Raw genomic sequence first — 25,645 nt, forward strand, 5'->3', positions numbered from 1 at the left:
AAATATAAAAGGAAGGAAAGAGGAAATCCAAAATTACATCAGTGAAGACATGATACCATTTATCAAAAAGTTCTTTTGGATGAAGTCTCCTTTGGACTAAATTGTAGATGCTACAGTTACTGCATACCAGAGTCATAGAACTTAATGTTTTCTTTGTCATTGTTTTTGGGTTGTAGAAAGTAAAAAATCAGCAATAAAGACAATTTCTTTTTCTCTGTGGTGGGAAGTGTGATTTCTGTCATCACTGAGTTAGTCTTACCTGGCAGGCTTCTGCCTGATTCTGTAGAGCTTTCATACTGTCTCCAAATGAATTGAGATCCAATAGAAAGGCCTCATGCTTCTTTAGGAGAGCCTGGATTTATTGATGGAAGATCATCAGAATGAATACAGGAGGAACACTATTATTTCAACTACTATTATTTTGGGTTATGCTTTTCATCTTAGATCCTGGTGAAAGCTACTTTCCATCTATTATAAAGTTCTTTTTAACCCTAAATTTGCAAGCATTAAGGAAATAGGAGTTAATAAATAAATTGTAATTTCAATATGTTTACTAAAATCAAAATTAACTCAAACTTGCAAAAGTATTTTTATCAACACAGATTATAGCTGAAAAGAGGATGCTGTTGATATTGTTACTTTATAAGATAAACATTAGCGTAACTCAAAATGTGCATACCAATTACTTCTAGTGCCAAAAGTTTGTGAAGTAGTATCCCAGCTTCCTATAGGACAATGAGCAAAACAAATAAATGGATAAAAAGTGTGATTATAACCTTTGAGGTTCTTCTTGCCCCAGCATATCTCAGTGTATCTGTCCAAATTTATTTTAATAAAGTAATTAAGGTGTTTATGTCTTAAAATCGTGATTAATTTATAAATGCTCAAGGTTACTCTGGAAAGTTTAGGATGGGATTATGATGATGACTCTGATCACACTTTTTTGACTTAGATAATCTCTAAAGAATGTATGAATCTCTGTGAGATGAGAAAAATGTAGCATATCTTTGGTGATTCCTGTCAAATCTGAGGGAGTCTCAGCAGATGAAGGCCAAAGGCGATCACTCTGGAAACCCAAAATAATCTGGCAGAATCTGTCGCTGTCCCACAACCTAACCAAACCCTAAATTGACAATTTGGTTGCATTAGTTGAGGATTCACAATGTTAAACCCACCCCATCTTACCCCAGCCGCTTCTTCATCAGCTCCATAGTTAGTATTGTCTACGATAGGCTCCTTCTCTCTGATCCATGTTTCTGCTTCATGCAGGTCAGCCAGGTACTGCTGGAACTGGACATTGGCTTCCAGATCATTTTGTCGTCTAGCAGCTCGAGCACGGAGAGACTCCATATTCTGATTCAAACTCTTGACCCTAGAGGCCACATCTTCTGCAGCAAAGTGTCCTATGGAGTAGTTATAGAAAAGGTGAGTATGATCCTCAGGAGTGTTTACCATTCTCTAATCCTTTTGGTAACTTGGAAAAGAGAAAGGAAGTGATAAAAATGGTACCTTATTTAGTCAACGTTATATTTTTCTCGAGTTACCTGGGAATTGAAATATCCTGAGTGAGATTAAGTAACAAAAGTTACTAATGGGAGATATGCATGTGGTGGTGAATGGGTTGGTATTATCTGACAAATACAGACTTGAAAACAGAATACTAATGTATGGGTGATGCTCAGAATTCCAAAATCATGTCTTCTTTAGATGAAGCAGAAAAATCAGCTGATTTCCATTTCTTCCCATGAAGGAGTTATTATTATGAGAATTGCTCTTCCACCCTAAACAGCTAGAAAACAGGAAAAGCTATAAGATAAAATGATTTTCAGACAATGGATGGAGGACTGTGATTCCTGAGAGAAGGGAAATAAATGAGATATGTTCTATAATTGCCAAGCTTATGCCTCGGGAGGTTTCTGGGCTATAGGCCTGGGGAGCTAACACAAATGGAACCACCAGTCACACTGAATTGAGGACACAGAGATCAACATTTGGGAAAGACAAGAGAACTAGGATTTGTGAGGTTGAGTGTTAAAGAGAAGGGTGTTCCAGAGAGATAGAACTTATCAGAGAAGTTCCCTAGAGTATTTGTCTGATTACACACACGCACACATGTATAAGGAAATCCTGTACGGTGAGAAAAGAGTGACTTAAAAGCAGTGGCCAAACAACTTCTAGGCCTCAATTAAGAATGAAAATAGTTAACATCACCACCCATCAAAGTGGAAAAAATATTGTAATACATGAGATAGGGTCCTCAGAAGAGTAATATATCAATACTATGCTCATCTCTAAATCAGTCCCTGAATAAAGGCTGCCCCAGGAGTACCATAACAAAACAGATCCAAGAAGCTCAACAATCACCGAGCTGAAGATACAAGGAAAACCCTATCGAGTAATCACATAATCAAATTATTTAATACCAGTGATAAAGAGAAAAGCTTTAAAACAGTTAGAGGGGGGGAAAAAAGATATATTACATACAGAGGAGCAAAGATCATGATGACAACAGACATCTTATCAGAAGCTTGCAAAGTCAGAAGACAAGGCAGCACATCTTTAAAATACTGGAAGAAAGAAATTGTCAACTGAGAATTTTATATGTAGTGAAAATATATTTCAAAAAGGAAGGTAGAATGAAGACTTTTAGATGAACAAAAATCTAGAGAATTTATGGATAGAAGACCTGCAGTATAAGGAATGTTAGAGGAAGTTCTTCAAGCAGAAGAAAAATAATACAAATGAAAATATTAACCCAAATAAAGAAATTAAGAACACTGGAAATGGGAAATATGAGGGTGAGTTTTTTCTCATTTAATAATCTCATTCAAAACCAGTTGACTATCAAAGCAAAAATAATGACATTGAAATATAGGGTTTATAACATGTAAAAATATGTGACACCAATAGCACAAGGGTGAAAACAAAGGGAGATATCCATTTAAGAATCTTATATTAAACATGAAATGCATAATATTATTTGAAATTAGATTATGATAGATTAAAAATCTATATTTTAATTCCTAGAATAGAGGGCTCTCAAATTTGTGCTTTTGGGATCCCTTTACAATTTTAAAAATTATTAAGGATGCAAAAAATCTTTTGCTTATATAGTTAGACTCACTAATAGTTCCCATATCAGAAGTCAAAACAAGAAGCTTTGAAAGAAAAGAATGTACAAGTATATACTCCATTAAACAGAAGAGTGACATCATCACCCATCTATAGGCTCTGGAAAACTCCATTCTGTGCTTATGAAAGGATAAGTCTGTAAAAGGAAATAATAGTCTTAGCACCACTATGAAAATATTTTAACTTTGTGAACCCACTAAAAGTGTGTCAGAGACTCCAAAGGACTCCAAATCACAATGGCAAAATCACTGCACTATAAAAAAACATACACACACAAACACAAAACAGCAATTGTAGCTAATAGGCCAATTTGAAGATAAGATGGAATCACAATAAATACAAAATTGATCTAAAGGAGACATAAAGTGATAGATAAAAAGAAAAAATATAGCAACATGCCAGATTTAAAATAAACCATATTGATAATTGCACTAAGTGTAAACTGTCTAAATATCACAATTAAAAAAGAAAAATTATCAGATTGAATAGAATAAAAACAAGGCCTGATTATATGCTATTTATAAGAATCCCACTTTAAATATAAGAAACAGAGTACAAGCAAAAAGATGGAGAAATATGCAGCAAAAACTTATCAAAAGATAGCGTATGTGACTTTTATTAAAGTCACAGTAGGTAGGCTTCAGAACAAAGAATTTCACCATGGATAAAGATTGATATTTCTTTTTTTTTTTTTTTTTTTTTTTTTGAGACGGAGTCTCGCTCTGTCGCCCGGGCTGGAGTGCAGTGGCCAGATTTCGGCTCACTGCAAGCTCCGCCTCCCGGGTTTACACCGTTCTCCTGCCTCAGCCTCCCGAGTAGCTGGGACTACAGGCGCCCACCACCTCGCCCGGCGAGTTTTTTGTATTTTTTAGTAGAGACGAGGTTTCACCGTGTTAGCCAGGAAGGTCTCGATCTCCTGACCTCGTGATCTGCCCGCCTCGGCCTCCCAAAGTGCTAGGATTACAGGCTTGAGCCACTGCCCCCGGCCCAAAGATTGATATTTCATAATGTGAAGATTTAACTTCATCGAAAAGACATAACAATCCTAAATGTATATGCATGTAATAACAGAGCTTCAAAATATATGAAACAAAACCTGATAGAACCGAAAAGAGAAGAAGACAAAATCCACAAGTATAGTTGAAGATTTAAAAAACAGGCGAATTTCTATAGTAACACAGATATTCCAAGTAAACATTTGTTGGTTTGAATCACTCAGTTGGGATCTGAAGTTTTGCTCAGCAAACTGAATTTTAACCTACACTTTTGAAAACTAGATACTGGTTGGCATCAATTGATTCTTCAATCAATAGAGGGAAAATCCCAATGTAATCTGCATTGCTTATACCATACCTGGCTTACGAGGTTCAGAACTGAACATCATACTTAAGCACCAGGAATTTCTGAATTGGATGAAAAGAATGAACAGAGGCATTGAAACTATATGAAGTGAGAAACTAAAGAAATGGAACAGTTTACTATAAAAATAGGTCAGCATTGCATAACTAAGGTCTGCCTTCACAGATCTGGAAGCTCCCATATGGAAAAGAGACATGATTTAATTCACAGTGCTTTGTAAATTAGATTCTGAATTCTGGAACTTCTACAGAGAAGCATATTAATGATTAGGTAAAGACATTTTACTTTAATAATTTTTGTTTTACAAACAAATAGTGGTTCACAGGATTGAAATATTCCTGTTATTGAAATATACAAACAAAACCATATGTCCATTTGTCAGAAATGCCAAAAGAGAATTAAGTGGGAAAACGGGTCAGATATTTTTAAATTCCCTTGAAACCCTAAGAGAATACAAACTTCTTCCCAGAGGTCTGGCCTGGTGATGTTTTGGCCAACTGAATCTCAATCATACATACCTTCCTCTACCATTTTGTTTCCCCTTTCTGTTATCACTTGAATGCGTGGTTCATGGCTGGCAATGTTCTCCAGGATGACTTTGTGCCTATTCAGAAGCTTTTTGGAGGCAATCAAGTCCTTTCCTGCAGGAGAAAGGAATTTCAAAGTTTGGGATTATCCTGTGTATGGAAGTAGCATACCTCACTTTTTTAGAACTCTTGGACCCACAGTTCTTCCCTTTGAAGTTCTAACCGTTGAGTAAGATTCTTTAAATTTTTATCATCTGTCTGAATTCACTCCACTTATCTTTGTTCTTCCCCTAGCCTCTTTTTATTAATAAGTTTCAATTCACTATTATACAACAGATAATGAAAACATCACTATTTTTGTTGAAAGATAGGTAGGAAGGCAAGTAACTTCTTAGTTCAAATGTCCAATATTATGCACACAATTGTCTTTCAGCATATTGTGATGTACAAGGAAGGAACTTCTACTTGCTAATTTCTATGGACTTCGAAAGTTTTTAAATCTTCTATGCGTAAGTTTTCTTATCATGAAAAAGGCACAGTGTAACTGGTTTGAAGATCTATTTTTAGTCACTAGAAATAACTTACAAAAAATGCCTCATTGACTGCATAGCATTAACAAGCAAACAATAAATACTACTTACTATGAATTTCCTTCATCTTCTAAGATCCCGAAATCCTGCCGTCTGCTTTATCCTCCCTGTATCCTAACCATGCTTTATCTCTTTTCCCTCTAAACTTTCTTTCTTACTACTTCCCATTCAAAATATACTCTCTAGAAACTTTCTATGCCTTTCCAATAAGCCTCAGTCTTTTTTCTTCCAGGAAGTTTTCCCAGACTAACCCTTTCATTGCCCTCATTGTCCAGCCTTTCATAGATGTTTCCAAAATATGCATACTAAGTTGCACTGTATTTGCCTACACATTTTTCTGTGCCTCATTATAAGTGTACTGGCTTTGACACTGGTGAACTAGCAGCTTCTGAAAGAAAGGACAATATGTGCTTTATTTGCTACTTTTTAAAATTTTATTATTTTTATTCTGCTATTATCAGAATAAAAAGCTCATATAATTTATAAGAAGGGGCCAACTACAACCTAAACACAAACAGTATCTCAGACATTAACCATGACTGTTCAAAGACCTTCACAGTTTTAGAGAAAGCAACAAAATGCTGAGCACTCTGGCTCTTCCCAGGGGCTCTAAATTCATGGCATTGCTCATGTCTAGTTTTAGGAGGTATATTTTTTAATATAATTTTAAAAAATATTTTTATGAAGGACTGGACAAATTTTCATGACTGTGAGAAGAAACAGCTAAGAGCAAGCTTTTTAGGCTCCAAATTCTGTACCTCAGATCTCTCAATCTATAGACTGTGGTCCTTTCCTAATGGCTCAGCCTGCTCAGGCTATACTAACCAAGGTAGGTGGAAGTCGCTGAGGGTTCAGTCTCTTGGATCCAGGCCTCCTCATCCTCTGTGTCTCTACAAATCAGCTGCAGATGGAGGAGGTCTAAGAGCTTCTTCTTTCGGGTGGCCAGTGGCTCTTTCAGAGCTTCAAATCGGCATACCAAGGACTCTTGCCTTGCCTGTATGTCCTTAGAATCAGGATGGCCTATTTTTTCAAAATATGCAGCCAGTTCCGTAAGGATATTCACCTGATCCTAAGGGAGAAAAAGAATGAATGCCAAGAAATCCCATCATTTAGTAGAAAGTGATAGGAGGTTGTCATGGTGGAAACGGGGGCATGGGAAAATCAGTTCCCATATGCACTGTGTTCTGATCTCTAATTAAATCAGTGAAATGGAGTTGGAGGGGTTGCTACATTGAGGACCACCACATCAGGTGAGGGCTATTCATACGAAAGTAGCTCTCAAAACATAGTTTAGAAACATCAAAATCTTTATAGAATGCTTCAAGGAAATCAGAAAAATTAGAACTGCAGAGTTTGATTGTTTAAGAGTATTGATAAACTGGGTCCCAAGGAAAAAAGCTGGAAGTGTTTTTCTATCACAGTTCACCTTCTGTATTCTTTCTTTCTCTTTAAAATGAGCTACAACTGCAAATAAATGGAAATTTCTCAGGCTTAAGTTTGTTGCACAGCAGAAACAATACCTATGAGATGAAATGTGGTATTATAAAAAATTCTCAGAAGTTCAGAAAGATAAATTTAACGGAATGCCTTGCCACCAGCTAGTTGTCCTCGTTTGAGCCATATCTGAAAAAGGAGGGATACAGAAACAAGATTTTGAAGGCTCTTCCCAGAAATAAAATTTTAGTTGTATACCTATATGGTGAAATAGATACAATAGGTACATTACATTTTTATTAGTGAGGTAAACTATACGTGGCCTGGCAGACACAGTACCAGGATTTTTATTTGCTTGTTTTTCTCACTTGTTCATTGGGTATAAGAGTGGCACATATGCAAGTTCATAGTCCTGGTTCTGTTGTTAATTTTTGCTGTGACATTGGGAAAGTCGCTTTACTTCTGTGGGTTTCAATTTTCCTTATTTAAAAAAAAAAAAAAAAAAAAAAAAAAGGTAGGATTTAAAATATTTTTAAGCTTTGAATCACAGAATACCCGAACAGGAAAAGACAACTTTATCCCAAACCTTATTTTATAGGTGAGGATAGTGAGGATACTGAGATGCAAAAAGTGAAATGACCTATCAGAGATCACATAACTAGTAAGCCACAAGGGTGTATACGCAACCCAGATTTCTCGATTGAGAGAAGAGTTTATGTTTAGAAAAGTCAGTAAAGCCTTACATCAACCATGAGGTTCTGACCAAAGACGCGGAGCACCCAGCACCCCTGGCTAGACGGGAGGAGCTTTTGGGAAAAGGGAGTCGGTTTACTAAAAATTTTGAATTTTTACCTTGGGTTCTTTGCTCTTTTGCTCTCTGAATAATAATAATTACTTATTAAGTAATTAATAAGTAGTAATTACTTATTACTTAATAATGAGTGTGCTCAGAGCATATACGCCCATTGCTTATGGCTGACCAAAGAGCTAACAACAAACCTGACGAGCAGCCACAGCCGACTCCAGGAGGCCGTGTTTCCTGAGTCGATTCTGCACGTCCGCCAGGCCTTTCCCATAATCCTCAGAGGCGACTTGCCACTCCACCTCCTCCAGCCAGCGCTGCAAATCTTCTGCATTATTTTCAAATTGCAAACGCTGGTTGGCCTCATCCAACTGGGTCCCTGGGAGAAGACATCAGGTAGAAGACATTAGGTACCACAACTATTCCTCTTACACTATAATATACCTTCCTCCAATTAAAGGATCGATACAATATTTTAATATTGCAAAGAGGAGAATATAACTGTCTCACGTGGCTCACAAAAAGTCATCTTAAATTTGTGGAATTCTGATAGTATTTGTTTCTGAATATGGTAATGTTCTCAAAAGAAAAATAAATAAGAAGTTATATTGCCTGATAAGGTATAGTTTTGCTGTGTCAGATTTTAACCATCTTGGGTGTTTCCTTACGTGATTTTTACTCTCTATCCAGACCTCCTTTTCAAGGAAATTCAAATCCAAACACTCTATTTTCTAGGACAAGCATAATGAGTTTGGTTCAGTTTTAAATTGGTAAGCTTCTTTTTACAAAATTATTTCACTGAACTTTCCTTTCCCCCTTTAGTGCCTGTCTTCCATTACCAACCGTTCCCCACTATTTTATCTTTCAGAAAATGTCTTTATTCGCACTCGGCTCAGATCGATTCTGTACTATGCTCTTATTGCAATTATTTACATTATTTCCGCAAAGCAATTGCTGTATCTCCCGATGGTGAAGAGTAGCAGTGATACATTGTCATAGCCAAGTTCGATTTTGTTTCTCTAAACCAAAAATAAGGATGGTATCAAAAAAAAATCACTATGACATATTTATTATGTAATAAAGGAAAAGTTATGTTTGTAGATGATGTTTATAACAAAGGGCACACTAATAGAAAACTCATTATTTGTGTTAATTACTAAAAATTGATTAATTTTCCAAAGTAAGGGGTAAAATATAAGTGAAGACTCTCCAAGAAGACATGTAGGATTATTTTAAGAGCTTATAGCAGAACCTAAACACTTTCAAATAGGTTTAAAAAGATCAACAAGTCATCAGGCACTATAAGAATAAAATGTAGGAAAATCACATGTGACATCAACAATCTTTTAATGTCTAATGTAATAACCTGGGTCATAATATCTTGTCTAGATTATAGAACCAAAATATCTAAAACTCATGGTTCAAAAATATTTGTTCAAGGGAAAGAAAAACAACAAAGTAGGAAAAAAGTGAGGAAACCAAAAGTAATTTCAACTCACCTGCCTCTGCCAAAAAAATTTTTTTTCTAAACCCTACACACTTGAAGAAAACATAAAATTGTGTTAATATACAGTGTTATAAATTCAGGTTGGATTTTTAAAATTTTACCAATAAAAGAAAGACACATGGAAGCAAATGAGTAGTATACCTTCTCATAGAGGTCACCAGATAAATTTACAGTGGTAAAGATGAATGTAGTAGATTTCAGAATTTAGAAAATGACCTTTCACCAAAACCTCTGCTTTTTACCTTTCTGTTTTGTAGCCTCCAGCAGCTCCTTCCAGAGGCTGGCAACTTCACTCAGACGAGTGGTCACATTGTCAGAGGCGTAGTGACCGCTATCAATCATCTCTTGGCCAGTCTTCTGTATGTTTTCCAGCACGATCTCATTATCTGCCAATTCCTTTTCAAAGACTTGTTGCTTTTGAACCCTGCTCTTCAAGTTCTGTGTGTCCTGAGATAAGATGAAACAAAAAAAAGAACCATTACTTAAAGAATGAGGGACAGAAATTTTGAGAATAAGAGGTTACTTCTCACTATAAATCTAACGATGCTAACAAGAGGATAAAAGGGAGAACTTGCCTAGTCCAATGTTTCAGAAGCTCATGCAACCAATCCCTCTTTCTACATGTGGCAGACATGGCAAACTAATCTGGCAATTTTTTTCCTGGACTTAGATATAGCTTGAAGATCATTTTGAATACAACACCCCATTCAAACACTAACAATCAGAGTTATCATGAAAGGTGAAAATTATCTTCCATTCTTCACCTCATACATGAACCTTCCATCCATTTGACCCATACAGAGATCTGTTTATTAAACATATACTGGAGCCATAACTGAACAAAAGGATCAAAAGTATACATTTAAGACTAAATAATATCAGTAAAATAAATACTTTCAATAGATACTAGCCTAGAAATCAAAAGCCTAATTCTCGCCCTCATGGTAAATGTGAAGGTTTGTAAATATACATGTGTGTACATAATAGTTTATATTATATAACATTTTTTAGTGCAAAGTATATGTTAGTACAACTCTAAGGAAGAGGAATCTATGGCTCAGAGATAATTCAGGAATTTCCATAAACAAACTAAAACAAAAAGTCAAGCCCAGGTTTACCTGCTCCAGAGTTTATGCTTCTAACTTTTTGTTAAACCACCTTCTAAATAACTGGATAACTTTAGGCAACTCACTTCCCAACTTAGATCCTGGTTTCTTTATCTATCAAATAAGGGGCTTTCTCCTTCAGCTACAAAATTTTATAAGTTTATATTATGCCAAATATTTAGGTTACTTTTGAGTCCCTAGTAGTTTTCACAAACTTTAAATGTATTGGTGGGATTAGACACAATATTTACCTACTGTAGGGATGCAGAGGGGAGCAGAAAAGGTGAGAAAGGGGCAACAAGCAGCTCAATAAGGAACATTCCCCACCTTCCCCCATTTGGCTAAGAATCACCAGAAATTGTGCCAAAGGAAAAAGGTGAAGAACATTAGAGTACGAGAAAACCAAAATCTAGATCCTTGATATTTAACTGTATAAAATAGCCTTCAGGGAGTCATTACCCTTTTCTGAGCCTCTGTTTTGTCATGTATAAAATGAGGATCACCAGCTGAATGCTGAAGTTCATTTTACTCCAAGACTGTACTTCCAATGAAACGAACTCCTAATAAGTACATCCAGCTCCTGAAAACTCTGCCTACCTTGTAATCTTCATCATCTGCCAACTTTTTCTTCTTGTTGATCCAGTTCTTTAGGTCATCTGAGTTCTGATACAGTTGTTGCAGAAGCAATGAATCCTCCAGCAATCTACGTCTAGTGGTAGCCCTTCCACGTAGGGCATCCCGCCGGGCTAACAGCTGCAAAAACCATGAGTAAACTTACTGTCAGCAAAACCAAATATGGACACATGAGATCCACTGACCACCCTGGTCACCATGCCCACCAACACTCTTCCTGATTCTGGTGCGTAGGCACATAGAAGCTCTAGGCCCTTCGACATACCCCATCACGGATGGCAGCGATGTTCTCTGAATCATAATGGTTATCACCAATCAATTTGGTTGCAGTCTTGTCTACAGTCTGAAAAAATAAAAATAAAAATGAATACTATGCCCTCAGTGACCACTGAGTAAGTGGCCACAGTTTGGGTAGCTGTTTAAAGATGAAGCATAGCAATGTGGGAGGAGAAGTTTGAAGGCCAGCAGATGTAAGTCCTCATTCAGGTTTCTGTTATAAATTGTATTTCAAAATATATACCTCAGGTCATGTCAATTACATTCTCTGTGCCACACTATTTTTTAAATACAGGTTGCAGTAAATGAAAGCAGATGTTGCTATGATTGATTTGTTCTTGTCTTCAAGAGGAAGCACTACCAATGATACAGCCATGTCCATAGCCAGTCTGTTCATCCATCTATCTGTCCATGTATTCATCTCTCAAATATATCTCTATCTCTGTCTCATCTCTACCTCTATCTCTATCTCTTTCTATCTCTAACTCTAGCTATATCTCTATCTCTATCTCCAGTTACATGGGAGAAGAGTCAGAAATTGTAGAGGTAAGTTTTTACCCTTGTTTAACCAGAAATCCCCCAAATTAATAGAGCTCAGAATAATTGATTGGAACAGGAAAATGATCTAAAATAAATGATAATACTTTATAAACAATAAATTATTTTACACTGTTAGCTTTGACAAATGAGAATCAACAGAAAGGACACATGTATCAATTAATGAGGGACTTGATATTAATTGGACTTCCACCTCTTCATCATATTGATTTAAGATTAACAGAGAAGACTAGGAATTTGCCTGTTATTTTTGTTGTTGCTGTTGCTGCTGGTGGAGGTAGTGGTATGTATGTGTCTGTGGCAAGGGTGGTGTTAAAGTCAGCATCATCCTAGGAACAGCCAGAGACATACAATGTATTGGACCCATGAAGTCTTCCTTTCACTTCTCTGAGTCCTGCCTTTACATTCACCAGCTTTCTGGGACATTGTTACTTAAGGCTCACAGGAAAACTCTGTAGTCGCATTTGATGAAAAACCGAGAGATAAAGATATACTATAAAGGAAAAAGATGCTGTAAAGGAAAAGAGTAGACAGTACTTAGATATCTAGATGTTACTAAGGAATAGAAAATTATATGAAGATATTGCTAGAGGGGAAGAAACAAAAAAGTTAAAATTTCTGAGTAGTGATTCTATATTTAATAAGAATTCAATAATTTTTATTTACACTGTAGAAAATATAAAACAAAATCATGCACTTCATCAGAAAAAAAAAAATGGCCTACCATCTCGAAAAACTTTCCAAATATGCTTTGTAGAACAAGAATTGTGTGATAAAAATTGATATGAGTATTTTTCTGGCTATTTTCACTTTTTTTCTAAAGATTAGTATTAAGTTTTTGCTTTCTCACTATATAAACATTCTATGTTTATAAAATTAAAGAGTTTGAAAAACACACAAATAAACACACCGACAACAAAAGAAGAGATGCAACTTGATTATGGATAATCCTCAGGCTATATCTGGTAGTTAACAGGACCAGTGCTGTCTAGGGACAGGTATTGTGTAAAATTACGTATACAAAGAGGGAGCCAATGCCCAAACTAGGGGCCATTTCTTACTGTGATCTTCTCTTCCTGGGCAGTAAAGGCTTCCTCAAAGTCATCATGCTTCTGAAGAAGGGCTTCTGCACTGCCCAGTGAGTTTCCCAGATCCTCATTTTCCAGGAAGGCCTATAGAAGACAGAAAGACACACCTAAGCTGTGCCTGACTGGTAAGAAACATTCCTCTTGGCGTATCTCTGAGACAAGGACTGAGGCAGGAGGGAACAAGGTGGGAATTAGCACACATTATGATAATGGGTAGAGATTAACTTTAAACAGCAGGAGCTCCAGGCATCCTTCCTGATACTCATACAATTTTCTCACCTATGTTTCTGGGTCTGTCCACATGGAATTCCCCAACCAGTCTAGACATTATTCTGAGCTCTCAAAACTGCCTCAAGTGGCCTACTCACCTCCACTCTGATGTATCCTGCCTGACTCATCAGTTTTCTCTTCTTGACTCTTTACCAATTTGATATTTATTTTGCCTTATTTCAACTGTAAAGTCTCTCTGCTATGTATTTAAGTATATATGCTTTTGTTATGAGGGAATTGTAGGAGCCTTATAGAAAGGGCCCATCTTTTCTTTTTCTTGTGGATCACCCTGTAGTTCCCAAGACAAGCTTCGACTCACAGGAGTGGTTGTGAGAGAACTCACAGCAGTCACGGTGGCAAATGAAGGGTGAGAGAAATGACTTCTAGAGACGGTATGGACCCCTCCCGTTACCTCTTGTCGACTCATCCAACTGTCCACTTGCTCACTGTCTCGGTAGAAAAGATGGAAGTCCAAGCACTGCTCGTACTGACGATGACGCTGGTCCCACAGTTCCAGCAGGGCATCCCAGTTGCTGGCAAGTATTTCCATCTTTGGAAAGAAGGAAATAATGTATATGGAAGACAATTAATTTATTTTATTATATATTTATTGAGCATATAATAAATGCAAAGCCATTTGAAGGATACAAAGATAAACAGGAAATGGGCTTTTAAGATTCCAACATTTAAGCAAATGATTGTACTATAGGAAAAATGGGATAAATTCCATAAAAGAGGCAAAACATTATATGTATAAGGAAATGAAAAAGACTAATTCTAATTAAGAGAGCCAGCAAGTAGAAGTATGGGAAAGCGTGGAAAATCTCACACCAAACAGAGATTTAAAAGATAGGGAATGGGTATCAGGACTTAATGCCATAAGCAAATGAACTGTAAATAATTGTTAGATAATGTAATGTGAGCTAGAGAAAAGTGCAGTGTCTAAAAAAGTGTAGACAGTCAATGAAATCCAAGTTCATAGAGCACATAAAACATCACACTGAGACGTTTGCATTTTATTCCCAAAACAAATAAAAACCGTCAGGGAAAGAGAGAAGAGATATTCTCAAACACACGAAAAAGCCTTTGTTTCTGGTCAAGCATATGCCCAAGAATTTCCACCTTATTACACCTGCAGCTGTATTATCTCCATCAAAAAAGCAGAATAGGGCCAGGTGCTGTGACTCATGCCTGTAGTACCAGCACTTTGGGAGGCCAAGGTGGGTGGATCACTTGAGGTCAGGAGTTGAAGACCTGCCTGGCCAACATGGTAAAACCCAGTTTCTACAAAAAAAAAAAAAAAAAAAAAAAAAAAGTAAAATAAAATAAAAATACAAAAATTAGCCGGATGTGGTGGTTCACACCTCTAGTCCCAGCTACTCAGGAGGCTAAGGCAGGAGAATCACTGGAACTCGGGAGGCAGAGGCTGCAGTGAGCTGAGATTGGCCACTGCACTCCAGCCTGTGTGACAGAGTGATACTCTGTCAACAACAAAAAAGCAGAATAAATTATCAGATTGCAGGATAACTGTTAAGTTTTTAAGGACTTTGAGTTCTGCTCTTTCTTTGACAGAGCCTTGTTTAAAAAATGAAACAAAACAAAACAAAACTATATTATAATGTCCCCACAGAGTTCTGGGAGAATTCAAAACTTGGTTATCTCAGCCTCATCCACTGCCCAGTGCTAGACGCTGTGCTTGGCATCTAGTGAGATGCAAAGAGGCATGCAGATCTTACTGTAACTACCATTCCAAGGTATGCCTAGACTCTGCCACTGGTGCAAAATCTCTCTGGGTCAAGGTGCAGAGTTGAAGCCCTGTGATGTAGGAGGTTAGGATGATGGTAAAACTGGTTTCTTCATTCAGTGGAATTCTGGCTGTTTAAGATTGTCCTGTTATTTAATGTAAATTTGAAAATCACAGATGCAGGAATGTCAGCTTAATTTGAGATTGTATAGAGGAAAGAAGTACAAACACAGATGTCAGCCATGCCAGACGCTGTACTAGGCACTGTGGGGGACCCAGAGATGAATAAGGTGCAGTCCTCCTGGAGTTTACAGTCTAGAGATGAGCATGGGAAGGTCGCGAAACTGGGGATATGTCAGGAGGCAAAATGCAATGAAGGTTTCAAATTAGGTAGAAGTCAGAAGGTTGATGAAATAAAGGCTCAGAGATGAGGACGCACACATCATGTCTTGAAAATTTCAAGCAACTAAATTTAGCAAAACAGTAGAGTTAACTCTCCATATCTGTAGGTTCCACACCTGTAGATTTAACCAACCATGGATATAAAATATTTTCTAAAAATTCCATCTGTACTGAACATGTGCAGACTTTTTGCTTCTTCCCTAAACAATACAGTATAATAATTATTTACATAGCATTTACATTGTATGAAGTATTGTAAGTAATCTGAGGAGAATGTACATGCATTGTATGCAAATATTATGCCATTTCTTGAGCATCTGCAGATTTTGGCACCTGAGGGAGGTCCTGGAACCAATGCCCCATGGATAATAAGTGACAACTGTATATGAAAGGAAGCAGTGTAAAAGTTTGATTCATATTATTAACACATTTAAATGACTTCTATCCTTTTCCCATTCAGAGATTATCATATTATTGTGAGATTATGTAATGACTACATATATAATTGGAACTTGACAAACTCTATTAAACCAGATTACCTTTTCCCGAACTTCATCGGAGGCTTCATGATTGGCATCCAGGAGGTCTTCACCAGTCTCTTTAGCAGATTGAAATCGGTCATCATAAGAGTCAATCTCATGCTGTGGCCACAAAACAAAATGTCTGAAAATGCAGCAAGAAACCTGGCATTTCCGGCGTTCAGCCTGCCCCCTCCTCCTACTGGAGAGCCTTTCTTCTCTACCTTATGCTGCTGATGCCTGTCCAGCAGAACTTCCCCACCAGCCACATCTGTTGGTAGCTCATCAGCATTGATCGCAGCAGTCTTTTCCTTCATCCAGCCTGAGAGTTCATCAAAGTCAGATGAGAATCGATGGTACCTGTGGGAAAAATGAGGTAAAAGACAGGAAGGAGAAACCAAATATGAAAGGACATTGAACAAAGAGTTAGGTTTGGGGTGAGGTAAGATGTGTGAGATGCTCCTTACTCTAATCCTAGGTTCCCTTTTTCCTGATATATTTCCTGTTATTTACAGTCAGAGATTAGTGGTGCAGGTTGTAAGTCCTTCACCCCAGGTTGTATATTTCTAGGCTCGGTGTGTCACTGTGGGATGTGACCCATGAGCATCACACCTCCACCACCTCAAGGTCATACCTACCCTAGAGGTACTTAAAATGGAGGAAGGTGCTCACAATGCAGCCAATAAACAATACATATTGTTGTATAAATAAGAAGTGTCTTGTGGGAAGGAGGAACTAGAATTAGCATTAGGATTCCTCGTGTATCTAGCCCATCTTTAACCCTGTTAATAAGAAACAAGAGCTGCAAAACAGTTACCTATTTTAAAAAGTTAAATGCTCATCATTTGTTTTGAAATTATAACCATATGAGAAGCACTGTCCTCTGATTATTTAAGGATTAACCATAAGAATTAATACTAAATGATGCCTGGCTATTAGGGGTTTTTGTAAGCTTGTAATCCACATTCAAAAAATAATACTGAAGTTATTTTGATGCTCTTCAGCTTGTATTGCATGTCTTTCAGTTCCCTATCTAGAGCTAGAATTTTGAAATGTTTCTTCAGTTGCTTTTCAAGCTTTTTGAGCCACTTCATAGCATCCCACAATAATACAAGCAGGGGAAGATGGAAATTTGCAGATGAGTGGAGGTGGGATGCTGATCACAGTAGTCTCCCTTTATTTGTGAGAGATACATTTCAATATGCCCAGCAGGTGCCAGAAACTGCAGATAGTACCAAACACTATATACACTACGTTTTTTCTTATACCTATATGTCTATAATAGAGTTTGATTTATAAATTAGGTACAGCAAGAGATTAACAACAATAACTAATGATAAAAATAGAACAATTAAATAAAATAAGAATTACTTAAACATAAGCACTGTGATACTAGGACAGTCAATCCATAACTTAGACTGCTACTAAGTGACTAATGAGTGAGTAGATATATAGCACGGATATGCTGGACAAAGGAATGATTCATCTTCCAGTGGGACAAAGTGGACCAGCCAGAAATTTTATCATGCCTCTTAGAATAATAAGCAATTTAAAACTTTTAAGTTATTTATTACTGGAATTTTCCATTTAACATTTTCAAACTGTGGTTGACTGGTGGTAACTGAAACCACAGATAAGGGGGTACTACTATATTTTATCAGTCACAAAGGACTTCCTCTTTCAACTTAAATCTTTTGTCTCTACTGAGCAGGCAGGAGAGCTGATTCTCTCGCTATTTGACCCTCTTTACTCTTATTTCTGCTCTTGTGATTACATCTGGGCCCTGTAGAGATAGGTAGAGCAATAAAAGGGAGGGATTTCCCACCAATAAGTTGCCTGCAGTTTTTCGTATCTGCTGGTGGCCAGGGCACGAATGTGCTCCCAGTTGGAGACCAGATCTTCTTTCATCTCCTGGATCTGAGGTGCATCTGAAGGATGGGAAAGTGTCAGCTTCTCTGCTTTTGCACATAACTCCTTCACCTTTGGGATGAAAAAGAAACCTAGTAGGAAATCCTAGTACTTTGACTCCCCTTGGCAAATCTTTGTGGGAGAGGTATAAAAAGTCATATGAATAATAATAACTTAGAAATAGACATACAAATAGATTTCTATTAATATACTAATGTACTATATCGATAATTACAATTCACTAAGTACTTTTCAATCTCTCATTATGCTAAGTACTTTACATGAATGTTCTCATTTTATATTATTCATTTAATAATACCATGAAGTAGCAATTATTCTTATTTTTCTTTTATGTGAAAACTGAGAGATAAAGTATTTTATTTGCTTAAGATCATTCGGCTAGAAAATGTCAGGAGTAAGCTTCCAAGCTAAGTTTTTCCTTCCCTACTCCTCTATACCATTTCCCTAAATATTACTGCGAAGGCAGAAAGATATTTCTGTCCAGAAGGCCAAGAAAATTTCAGTAATGCTGGATCATTTTCAGGACAACCTCTGAGGAGCAGGGTTACTAGGGCAAAATGTGGATATGGGTGGCTTTTCATATGTTATTAGCCCTTTCATTATACTCAACTATAATCAGATGATGTCTAGGGATTGGAGTTTCAATACCACTCTTTGTCAAATTATGGGTTTTATTATTCATTATTAGGGAAAAAGACCAAAAACAACAACAACAAAAAGGAAGAATGAAAGAAAAAGTAGAATGGTGGAAGTTTGCAGAAACTGGGCACAGGGATAGGCCTAAAATTAAATTACAACAAATGTGGATCTTTCTGGAGGTTGACTCCCCTGTGCACTCTCAGTAGCAATTGGTTTCCATTCTGGCTACATTTGTGAGGGGAAGAAGTAGAGGATGGAAATCATTTAAGAAAATAGGCTTGTTCTAAGTTCTAGTGTGCCTGAGGTTTTCCAGGTTTTAAAAGGAAACCTAAAGGTAGGTTTAGCACTAAGTGCCTTGAAGTTTATTTTAAAAGGAGAAGAAAATGTTTTCTGATCGGCTGAGTATAAAAAGAATCAGGATTCAGCTGCAACAGAACAAAGTGTGGTTAGATGAAAGGGTAGAGTTTGGCCACGGTGTATTTTACTCAGTGAGATTAGGAATCAACCTTGGAGGTATAAATATTTTTGTTTCTAAATTGTGAAATAAGTTAGGAAAACACAAGAGAATATAAAACATATATGTATATTTAAATAAAAATAATTCAAATGAAAATAAGCTATATCCAGTATCCATGTACGAGTTATGAACTAGAATGAAGAAGAATATCCAAGTGCACGCAATTTCTTCTTCATTGAAAACAGTGAACTTACAGTGCCCTCTGGAGGCATAGCAATAGGCAAGATAACAGTTGCCTCTTCCAGCTCAAGGGGCTAGCCATTTCTCTAACAGCACCTTACCTTGTCACTCATGACTGCAAGATTTCTCTCAAGTCCCTTGTGACTGTGAAACAGTCCTTCAGAGGCAACAAGGTCTTTGCCATAGTCCTCAGAGGTGAGTACAGGTTCCTTCTCCTTGATCCACTGGATGGCGTCAGTCATATCCCTACAGATATTAACAAGAGCTTCAACCAAAGAAGATAGCAGGCATTGCAGGGCAAACGGTCCAACAGAACTCACAGCAAGGACCATCCTAGTTGACCCAAGAGCAATTACCCTTTCTTCCTACGTACTAGTAAAAAGTAATATAAAATGTTCTTGCTTAATGGTTATTTCTATTGAGATGTTAAGGTCCTGGGCTTCTTGACAGCTGAGCCTCTAGAGATATGCTCCATATCTGGGTCAGCTCTTTACGAATGCTTTTCTTCTTCCTAACTCCACCTTCCATTTAATTATTAACCTGTTTCCCTTCCCTCTGCAGCGCTTCCATTCCTAAATCACCAGTGCTACTTTTTTAGTTATTTTGATCTCCAGTCTCTACATCCTTGGCCGTAGAGTGGGTCACAGATTTCTTTACCCTCTCCTTTGCTGTCTCAAAGGCAAGTACATGATCCACTTTTGTTTGAAGCGTTGACCACTAATTGCTAGCAGAAGTAGAAAGAGCCTAATACAAATGACACAGTTTTTATAAAGCACTTCAAAGTTTTCTATAAAGCAGTGGCCAGGTCCATACCTTTTGAATCGCTGTAAGTCTGCAGCACTGGACAGAGCTTTCTGTCTCTGGAGAGCCAGACCACGAAGGCGCTCCCAGGCAGCATTCACCTCCTCTTGCTTAGACTGAATTAAGGGTAGTTCAGGATGCTTTTCCTGCCAAAGGAAAACAACACCAGAGTTATACAGAGAAGAGATTATATTTTAAAAATGATTCAAACACTTTTCATTTTACGCTGGTTCGTGCTTTTTCAGAAGTGAAAACTGACCATTGTAGCTAGGCACTGAACTTCATCATAGCCCTGCTCCCTAGCCCCAACTTGATGTACATTACCAAAACCCAGAAAAACAACCTGCCAGATGTTGCCTCTGTGCCCACAGCAGTGTACTAGCCTGTTAGCACAGGTTGCCCAGCCCTGATGTTATTTTGAGAGCTCCACCTTGTCAATGCTTGAAATCTCCCTGAGATCCTGGAAACCAAGGAAAAGAAGAGGAAATTCCTTTTTATGAAATATGACTTTATTTTCTCAAAGATTAGTACTGTGGGTCTTAACTTTTTTGTGGTCCTCACACCTTTGAGAATCCAATAAAAGCGATTTTTCTCTTCCCAGAATTATAGACACATGCTTTCACGTATGATTTTGCAGGAAATTTCAGGCATTTTTGCAAACCATCCAAAGTAGTGAGATCTGCGAGTACTAGATTAAGCTAGAAGCATCAGTCTGTTTTGATACTTTGTAATTTTGAGGCATTCCCGTATGCTTAAGTCTCCTTACTCTTCCTGTCCCTGTTTCTCTCCATTTTCATTCCCATTCCCAAGTCTCTCCAGACACATTCTCCTTCTCAAGTACATGGTTCTTTCTATTACAGCAGTGTAGGCCCCACTCAAGAGCACAGAATATAACCTAGCTGTGCTGGATTTATTCTTTCTGTGATAGATTGGAAAAAATGGCATGCTGTTTTGCTGTTCATCCTTTCAAAAGGTCGAGTATCTTTCCTCAAGTCTTGGATCTTGGATGCTCTTTAACTTGCTTACTGATAGAGAAGTAATTTTCTATGACTTCCAGCACCTAGGCCTCAAGAAAACTTTCATTTTCTATTCTCACACTCTTGTAACACAGGTATGTAAGAAGCATGGTCTACTGCATGATGAGAGGTCACCCAGAGATCTCCTCAATCCTCCCAAATCATCCTCACCAGGGTCCTAGACATGGGATTGAGGCCACTTTAGATCCTTCACCCCAGCTGAGCCACCTGATAACTTCAGACACATAAAAATGCCAGGTAAGATCAGGAAAACAGCCCAGCAGAGCAGCTCAATCATCTGACTCACAGAGTCATGAACAAGTAAGATGTTAAGTTTCTTGATTAGTTAGACAGTAATAGAGAAATGAAAAACTTCCACAGCAAGAGAAAAGTGATGGAGGTAGAAAATTTAGAAACTACTGGAAATATGGCCTGAAAGAAAAATAGGAAAATATAGGTTATTTTTCCTACTCCAGTACTCATTCATTCTGAAGTCTTCTTTTTATTAAGTCAGGACAATCATTCTCACCATAGAGCTGCAATCATAATGAAACTATAAATGGAAAAGCAAAATGTAGATAACAGTTGGAGTTTATTTATTTTACATATATATACTTACATATACGTGTAAACTTATATACACACACACACACACACCACAAACTCAAGTATTTTCTTAAGTAAATAAAAGTAAAACTGCTTCCTTTCCATCCTCAATCATCCCAAATAATCTTGCATAATGATATTACATATGCACATATATGTATAAATAATGATAGCTCAACATTATTTTATATGCTCTGCTACTTTATTTTTGTGCTTTTTTCATGAAGAAATGGTGCCCCATTAACATGAGTAATCAGTGTACTGCATGGTACAGGAGCTATTTAAATGGCAATAGCTTTGCTGCCTGTTGTATATTTAATTCCTCCAAACACACAAAAACACACTCTCTCTTTCTCTCTCAATCTTCCATTTCAATAGACTTGTAAGGGGTGGGTCCAGAGAGGAAAGGAAACTGCTCAGAGTATGTTACTCCAGGGACATGCCAGTCTCTGTTTTCTCACAATGCCCCATCTCCCTCATATCCCATCTACTGATGGCCAGAAGTTATTCTTAAGGATCAGAACCCTTTCCATGGAGTGAATATTTTGCTCCCACCTCACCTCGGCACACTCATTGGCATATTGGTTCACGTCATCAACTCTCCCTTCTTTAGCTACCAGGTCCACTTGGAAGTCTTCAAATTTCTTTTGCAGAACTTCTGTGCGCTCCCAGTCTTCACCTAGCTCCACAGATGTCGCTATAGCCTCCTGTAGACACATGCGTTTACTGAGTTGCCAGCAAACATTTAAGAGTTTCTGTAGGTAAAAAACTCAAAACCCCTGCTTGCATTCTCAGGATAACTCAAATGGAGATACTGGGGGAGACTGGGAGAAGCTCTCCTGGGAAAGGCCAGCAGCAGAAGTGTATGTGTTAAGGTAGCACCTTGGCACAAGGGAAAGTGCTCTTTTGGGCAGTTCTTTAGCGAGTTTGTGGCATTATTGGCAAGAGACCCTGAAAGTATCCTTTTGTGTTTGGAAACATGAGGGATAAATGCACCCTGTTTCTACTCAATTCAACATACTCAGTATCTGTGAAAGTATTTTGTTAGGCATTTGCTTATCTAAATCTTTAGTCCTAACTATTAAATTATTCCTTAAGTATTCAGAAAAATGAAACCATCCATCATTCCAGGCACTGAGACACAAAGGATTAGAGAAAGAGCTGTCAATACTCTAGGCCAGACCCCAGAGTCAGAGCAAAAATATAGGAGAAGTAGTTAAAAATCATGGAAGTGGAAGAGGGATGAGCTTCATTATCTTTCATTGCATGGTCTTTGTGTAAGTCATGCCTTTTTCGTATTCAGATCCATATGTTCAGACTTACTTCCACACAGTGTTAACCTCCAGATACCCCTAAATTTTGGCCTCAATTTCCTCTTGTTCCAAAGAACAAAGGCCAGGAACAGACATCCTGACTTCCTTGTGGGTAGTCTGTGGTAATGTGCTATGCGGTACCTGGGATAGAGGAGTGGGAGGCCCTCTGTGATTGCTATTTTAAGTTCTGTACCTTGTCTCCAATCCACTCTAAGATGTCAGCACACTCCTGTACGTACTGCTGGAACTTCAGGGCCCGCAGCAACAGGGCACCCTTCTCCAGGGTCAGCTCTAACAGCAGGTCCCACAGGCGGCGTAGTTCCTCTATATGGGCCTTTAGGAAAGAGGGGCAGAACCACTCAGCCACAGACACTGTGAGCAGGGAAACACTCAGAGACTTGTGAAGAAAGAGACTGGATAAAAATTCTTCTCTCAGTTACTCAGGCATTAGTTGCTCAACATATATTTTAAAGAGGAAATAGGATAGATATATGGAAATAGCTAATAAGCCAAGCCAAATGTGATCTTACATAAGAACATTTTGTAAAAATGCTTTGCAGTTTTAAAGGATGGAATAATTACAAACAATAAGATGGGAAGGAGGAAGAAAGCATGGAAAAGTGTTCATTTGAACTAAACCTTATGGAGTAGAAAGATTTTTGACAGGTCAATAATAAGCATAGCATGTTCTAAGAAGAGCCACAGCAACGGCAAAGGCATAGGAGAAACTTAGCATGAATTGTCTGCCAGAAAGTGTGAGAGAGATAATTTTTACAAGTTATAAGGAACCATTGGCACCAAAGCAGTAAGAGTGTTTTGGGACTATACAGTTTGAGACTCTACAGAGGGCTTTGAAGGCCAGATTAACTCAGAACTTTATGTATTAGCGGTCTTATATAACTGAAATTGCTGCCTATGTCATATCTTCAAGAATCTTATATTTTTCAACTACTCCATTGCTCTGGGTAGCATGTGGACCACATATGTCTTTAAACCCTACAATGGTACCATTTGCTATAGCCCCAGTGATTCTGACAAAAATGAAGATGTTTCAAACATTTCTCAAATATTTTAATTAATGTAGATGCTGGTTACATGCAAAACTGTGCATAATACAAAAGTTACTTCTACTATATACAAATAAACAAGTTTTGAAATTTTCCTTTTATGGGTTCTTCTTTAAAATAAGATTCTACTCTGGCTAAAATCTGTGTTCCTTGACCATATTTTGATGACAGAATGGGCTAGAATTGTTATGCTATATATAGAAAAGTCACACCCAGTTTTAAGATATATAATGCAAATTTGTTTTCACAATTTAAAAAATACATAAACAGTAAAAAGTTCACTCACACACAAAAAAACTGAATTGACAACATTAGCACCAACATTTGGAAGAGTTCATAGATTACGTCCAAAAATAGCTGTTACATTAATAATAGGTTACAGAGTGTGACTGCTTATTGAAATAGTGATGATCTTCAGTTCTAGATGTTCAGAGGAAATTTTCTGAATACATAACAGTTTAGGAGTTTTTAGAAGTAATAAGAAGGGATAGTTTGGAGAGATGCAATAGTAGTCATAGGGTATGGGGTATGAAAAGAAAGAGGCATCATAGCCAAAGGAAAAATATTTTGGAAAACATTCAAATGAGAGAGCATTCCTTGTTTGGAGAAGTTAAGAGACAAGGACATTGAGCTTAGAAGAAATAATTAGGAAGAACATTGGAAGAAACTAATTGATCTGGGCAATGTGGAATAGGTTTAAGAGGGCTTGATCTTGAGCCAAATTATCCTGCAATGTTATAGGAGGAATTTTATGCCCTTTAATGACAGCTTTCATATCACAGCTCTCTTCACCCCAAGAAACACAAAGATATCCCATCATTTTTTCTGCCTCAACCTCAAGGGAAGATAAGAGGCAGGAGTCCTGGGTACAAGCCAGTCACTTCAAGGTTTATATCTCATATAATCAATTAAAACCCTGATAACATAATCAATAATTGGAAACTTCTTCAAGGGCCCATACATATACCTTTGTTTCTTCGTGGGCAGAATGACCCATAGTAAATCGTTCTTCCCTTGTTTTTTCCAGTTCAGACATGACTCTTGATTTTGTTTGCACCTCTGCTTCAAAGGATTGATGCTTCTGATATTTCCCCTAAAGTTTAGAAAACAGAGATTTTGGCTAATGAAGCACAGTCTTCACGGGAAATGTTCACTCTATGTAGAGCCACTGAACACAGGTTCTCAAAGGGTCCCAGACTCAGTTAGAGGCCATAAAGAGTGTTTTCCTGTCCCCACTGGCTTTAGGAAGTTTTCAGTAAATACTATCCTGAGCTATGTTGAGCCTTATGACCTATGCTGAGCCTTATTTTAAAGGCTCAATAGGCTGCCATAGGAATAAAAGGGTGAAACATGCAGTGTCCTTCCTCATCAGGAAAGAGGAATAACTGATTTTTTTTCGAAGTAGAGCACAATGAGAAAGATGATAGTTATAATAATTTTTTTTAATTGAGAGGTTTTTTTTTCATGCTGTGCCTGTTCTTGTAATCTATAAATTGATCCGTTCAATATAGCACATTATTTTGCTCTTGTTCTAGGTGTTTCCTGTCCAAGTCAATTGTTTTTGATTATGACAATGTCACATGCTATAATTTTAGGTAAACAGAAAGGGGTAGGCGCTTTCACCAAATTTC

At 37.5% G+C, this 25,645-nt stretch overlaps 1 protein-coding gene across 1 annotated transcript in view; it reads right to left on the reverse strand.

The window, feature by feature from the left end:
- Positions 1–25,645, reverse strand: part of SPTA1 (spectrin alpha, erythrocytic 1) — a 75,562-nt gene that overhangs the window by 47,219 nt on the left and 2,698 nt on the right. Inside the window, exons 3-20 of the mRNA XM_050779975.1 lie at positions 24,982–25,107; positions 23,141–23,281; positions 22,195–22,341; positions 20,025–20,158; positions 19,313–19,457; positions 17,772–17,926; positions 16,171–16,306; positions 15,968–16,069; positions 13,695–13,832; positions 12,986–13,096; positions 11,356–11,433; positions 11,055–11,210; positions 9,594–9,798; positions 8,042–8,223; positions 6,434–6,677; positions 5,010–5,132; positions 1,186–1,403; positions 260–352 (exon numbers count right to left, since the gene is read on the reverse strand). Coding sequence (XP_050635932.1) covers positions 260–352; positions 1,186–1,403; positions 5,010–5,132; positions 6,434–6,677; positions 8,042–8,223; positions 9,594–9,798; positions 11,055–11,210; positions 11,356–11,433; positions 12,986–13,096; positions 13,695–13,832; positions 15,968–16,069; positions 16,171–16,306; positions 17,772–17,926; positions 19,313–19,457; positions 20,025–20,158; positions 22,195–22,341; positions 23,141–23,281; positions 24,982–25,107 — 2,634 coding nt within the window. The remainder of the gene's footprint in view (positions 1–259; positions 353–1,185; positions 1,404–5,009; positions 5,133–6,433; positions 6,678–8,041; positions 8,224–9,593; positions 9,799–11,054; positions 11,211–11,355; positions 11,434–12,985; positions 13,097–13,694; positions 13,833–15,967; positions 16,070–16,170; positions 16,307–17,771; positions 17,927–19,312; positions 19,458–20,024; positions 20,159–22,194; positions 22,342–23,140; positions 23,282–24,981; positions 25,108–25,645) is intronic.

This window comes from Macaca thibetana, chromosome 1 (assembly GCF_024542745.1).
Source record: "Macaca thibetana thibetana isolate TM-01 chromosome 1, ASM2454274v1, whole genome shotgun sequence".
Taxonomy (NCBI): Eukaryota; Metazoa; Chordata; class Mammalia; order Primates; family Cercopithecidae; genus Macaca; species Macaca thibetana.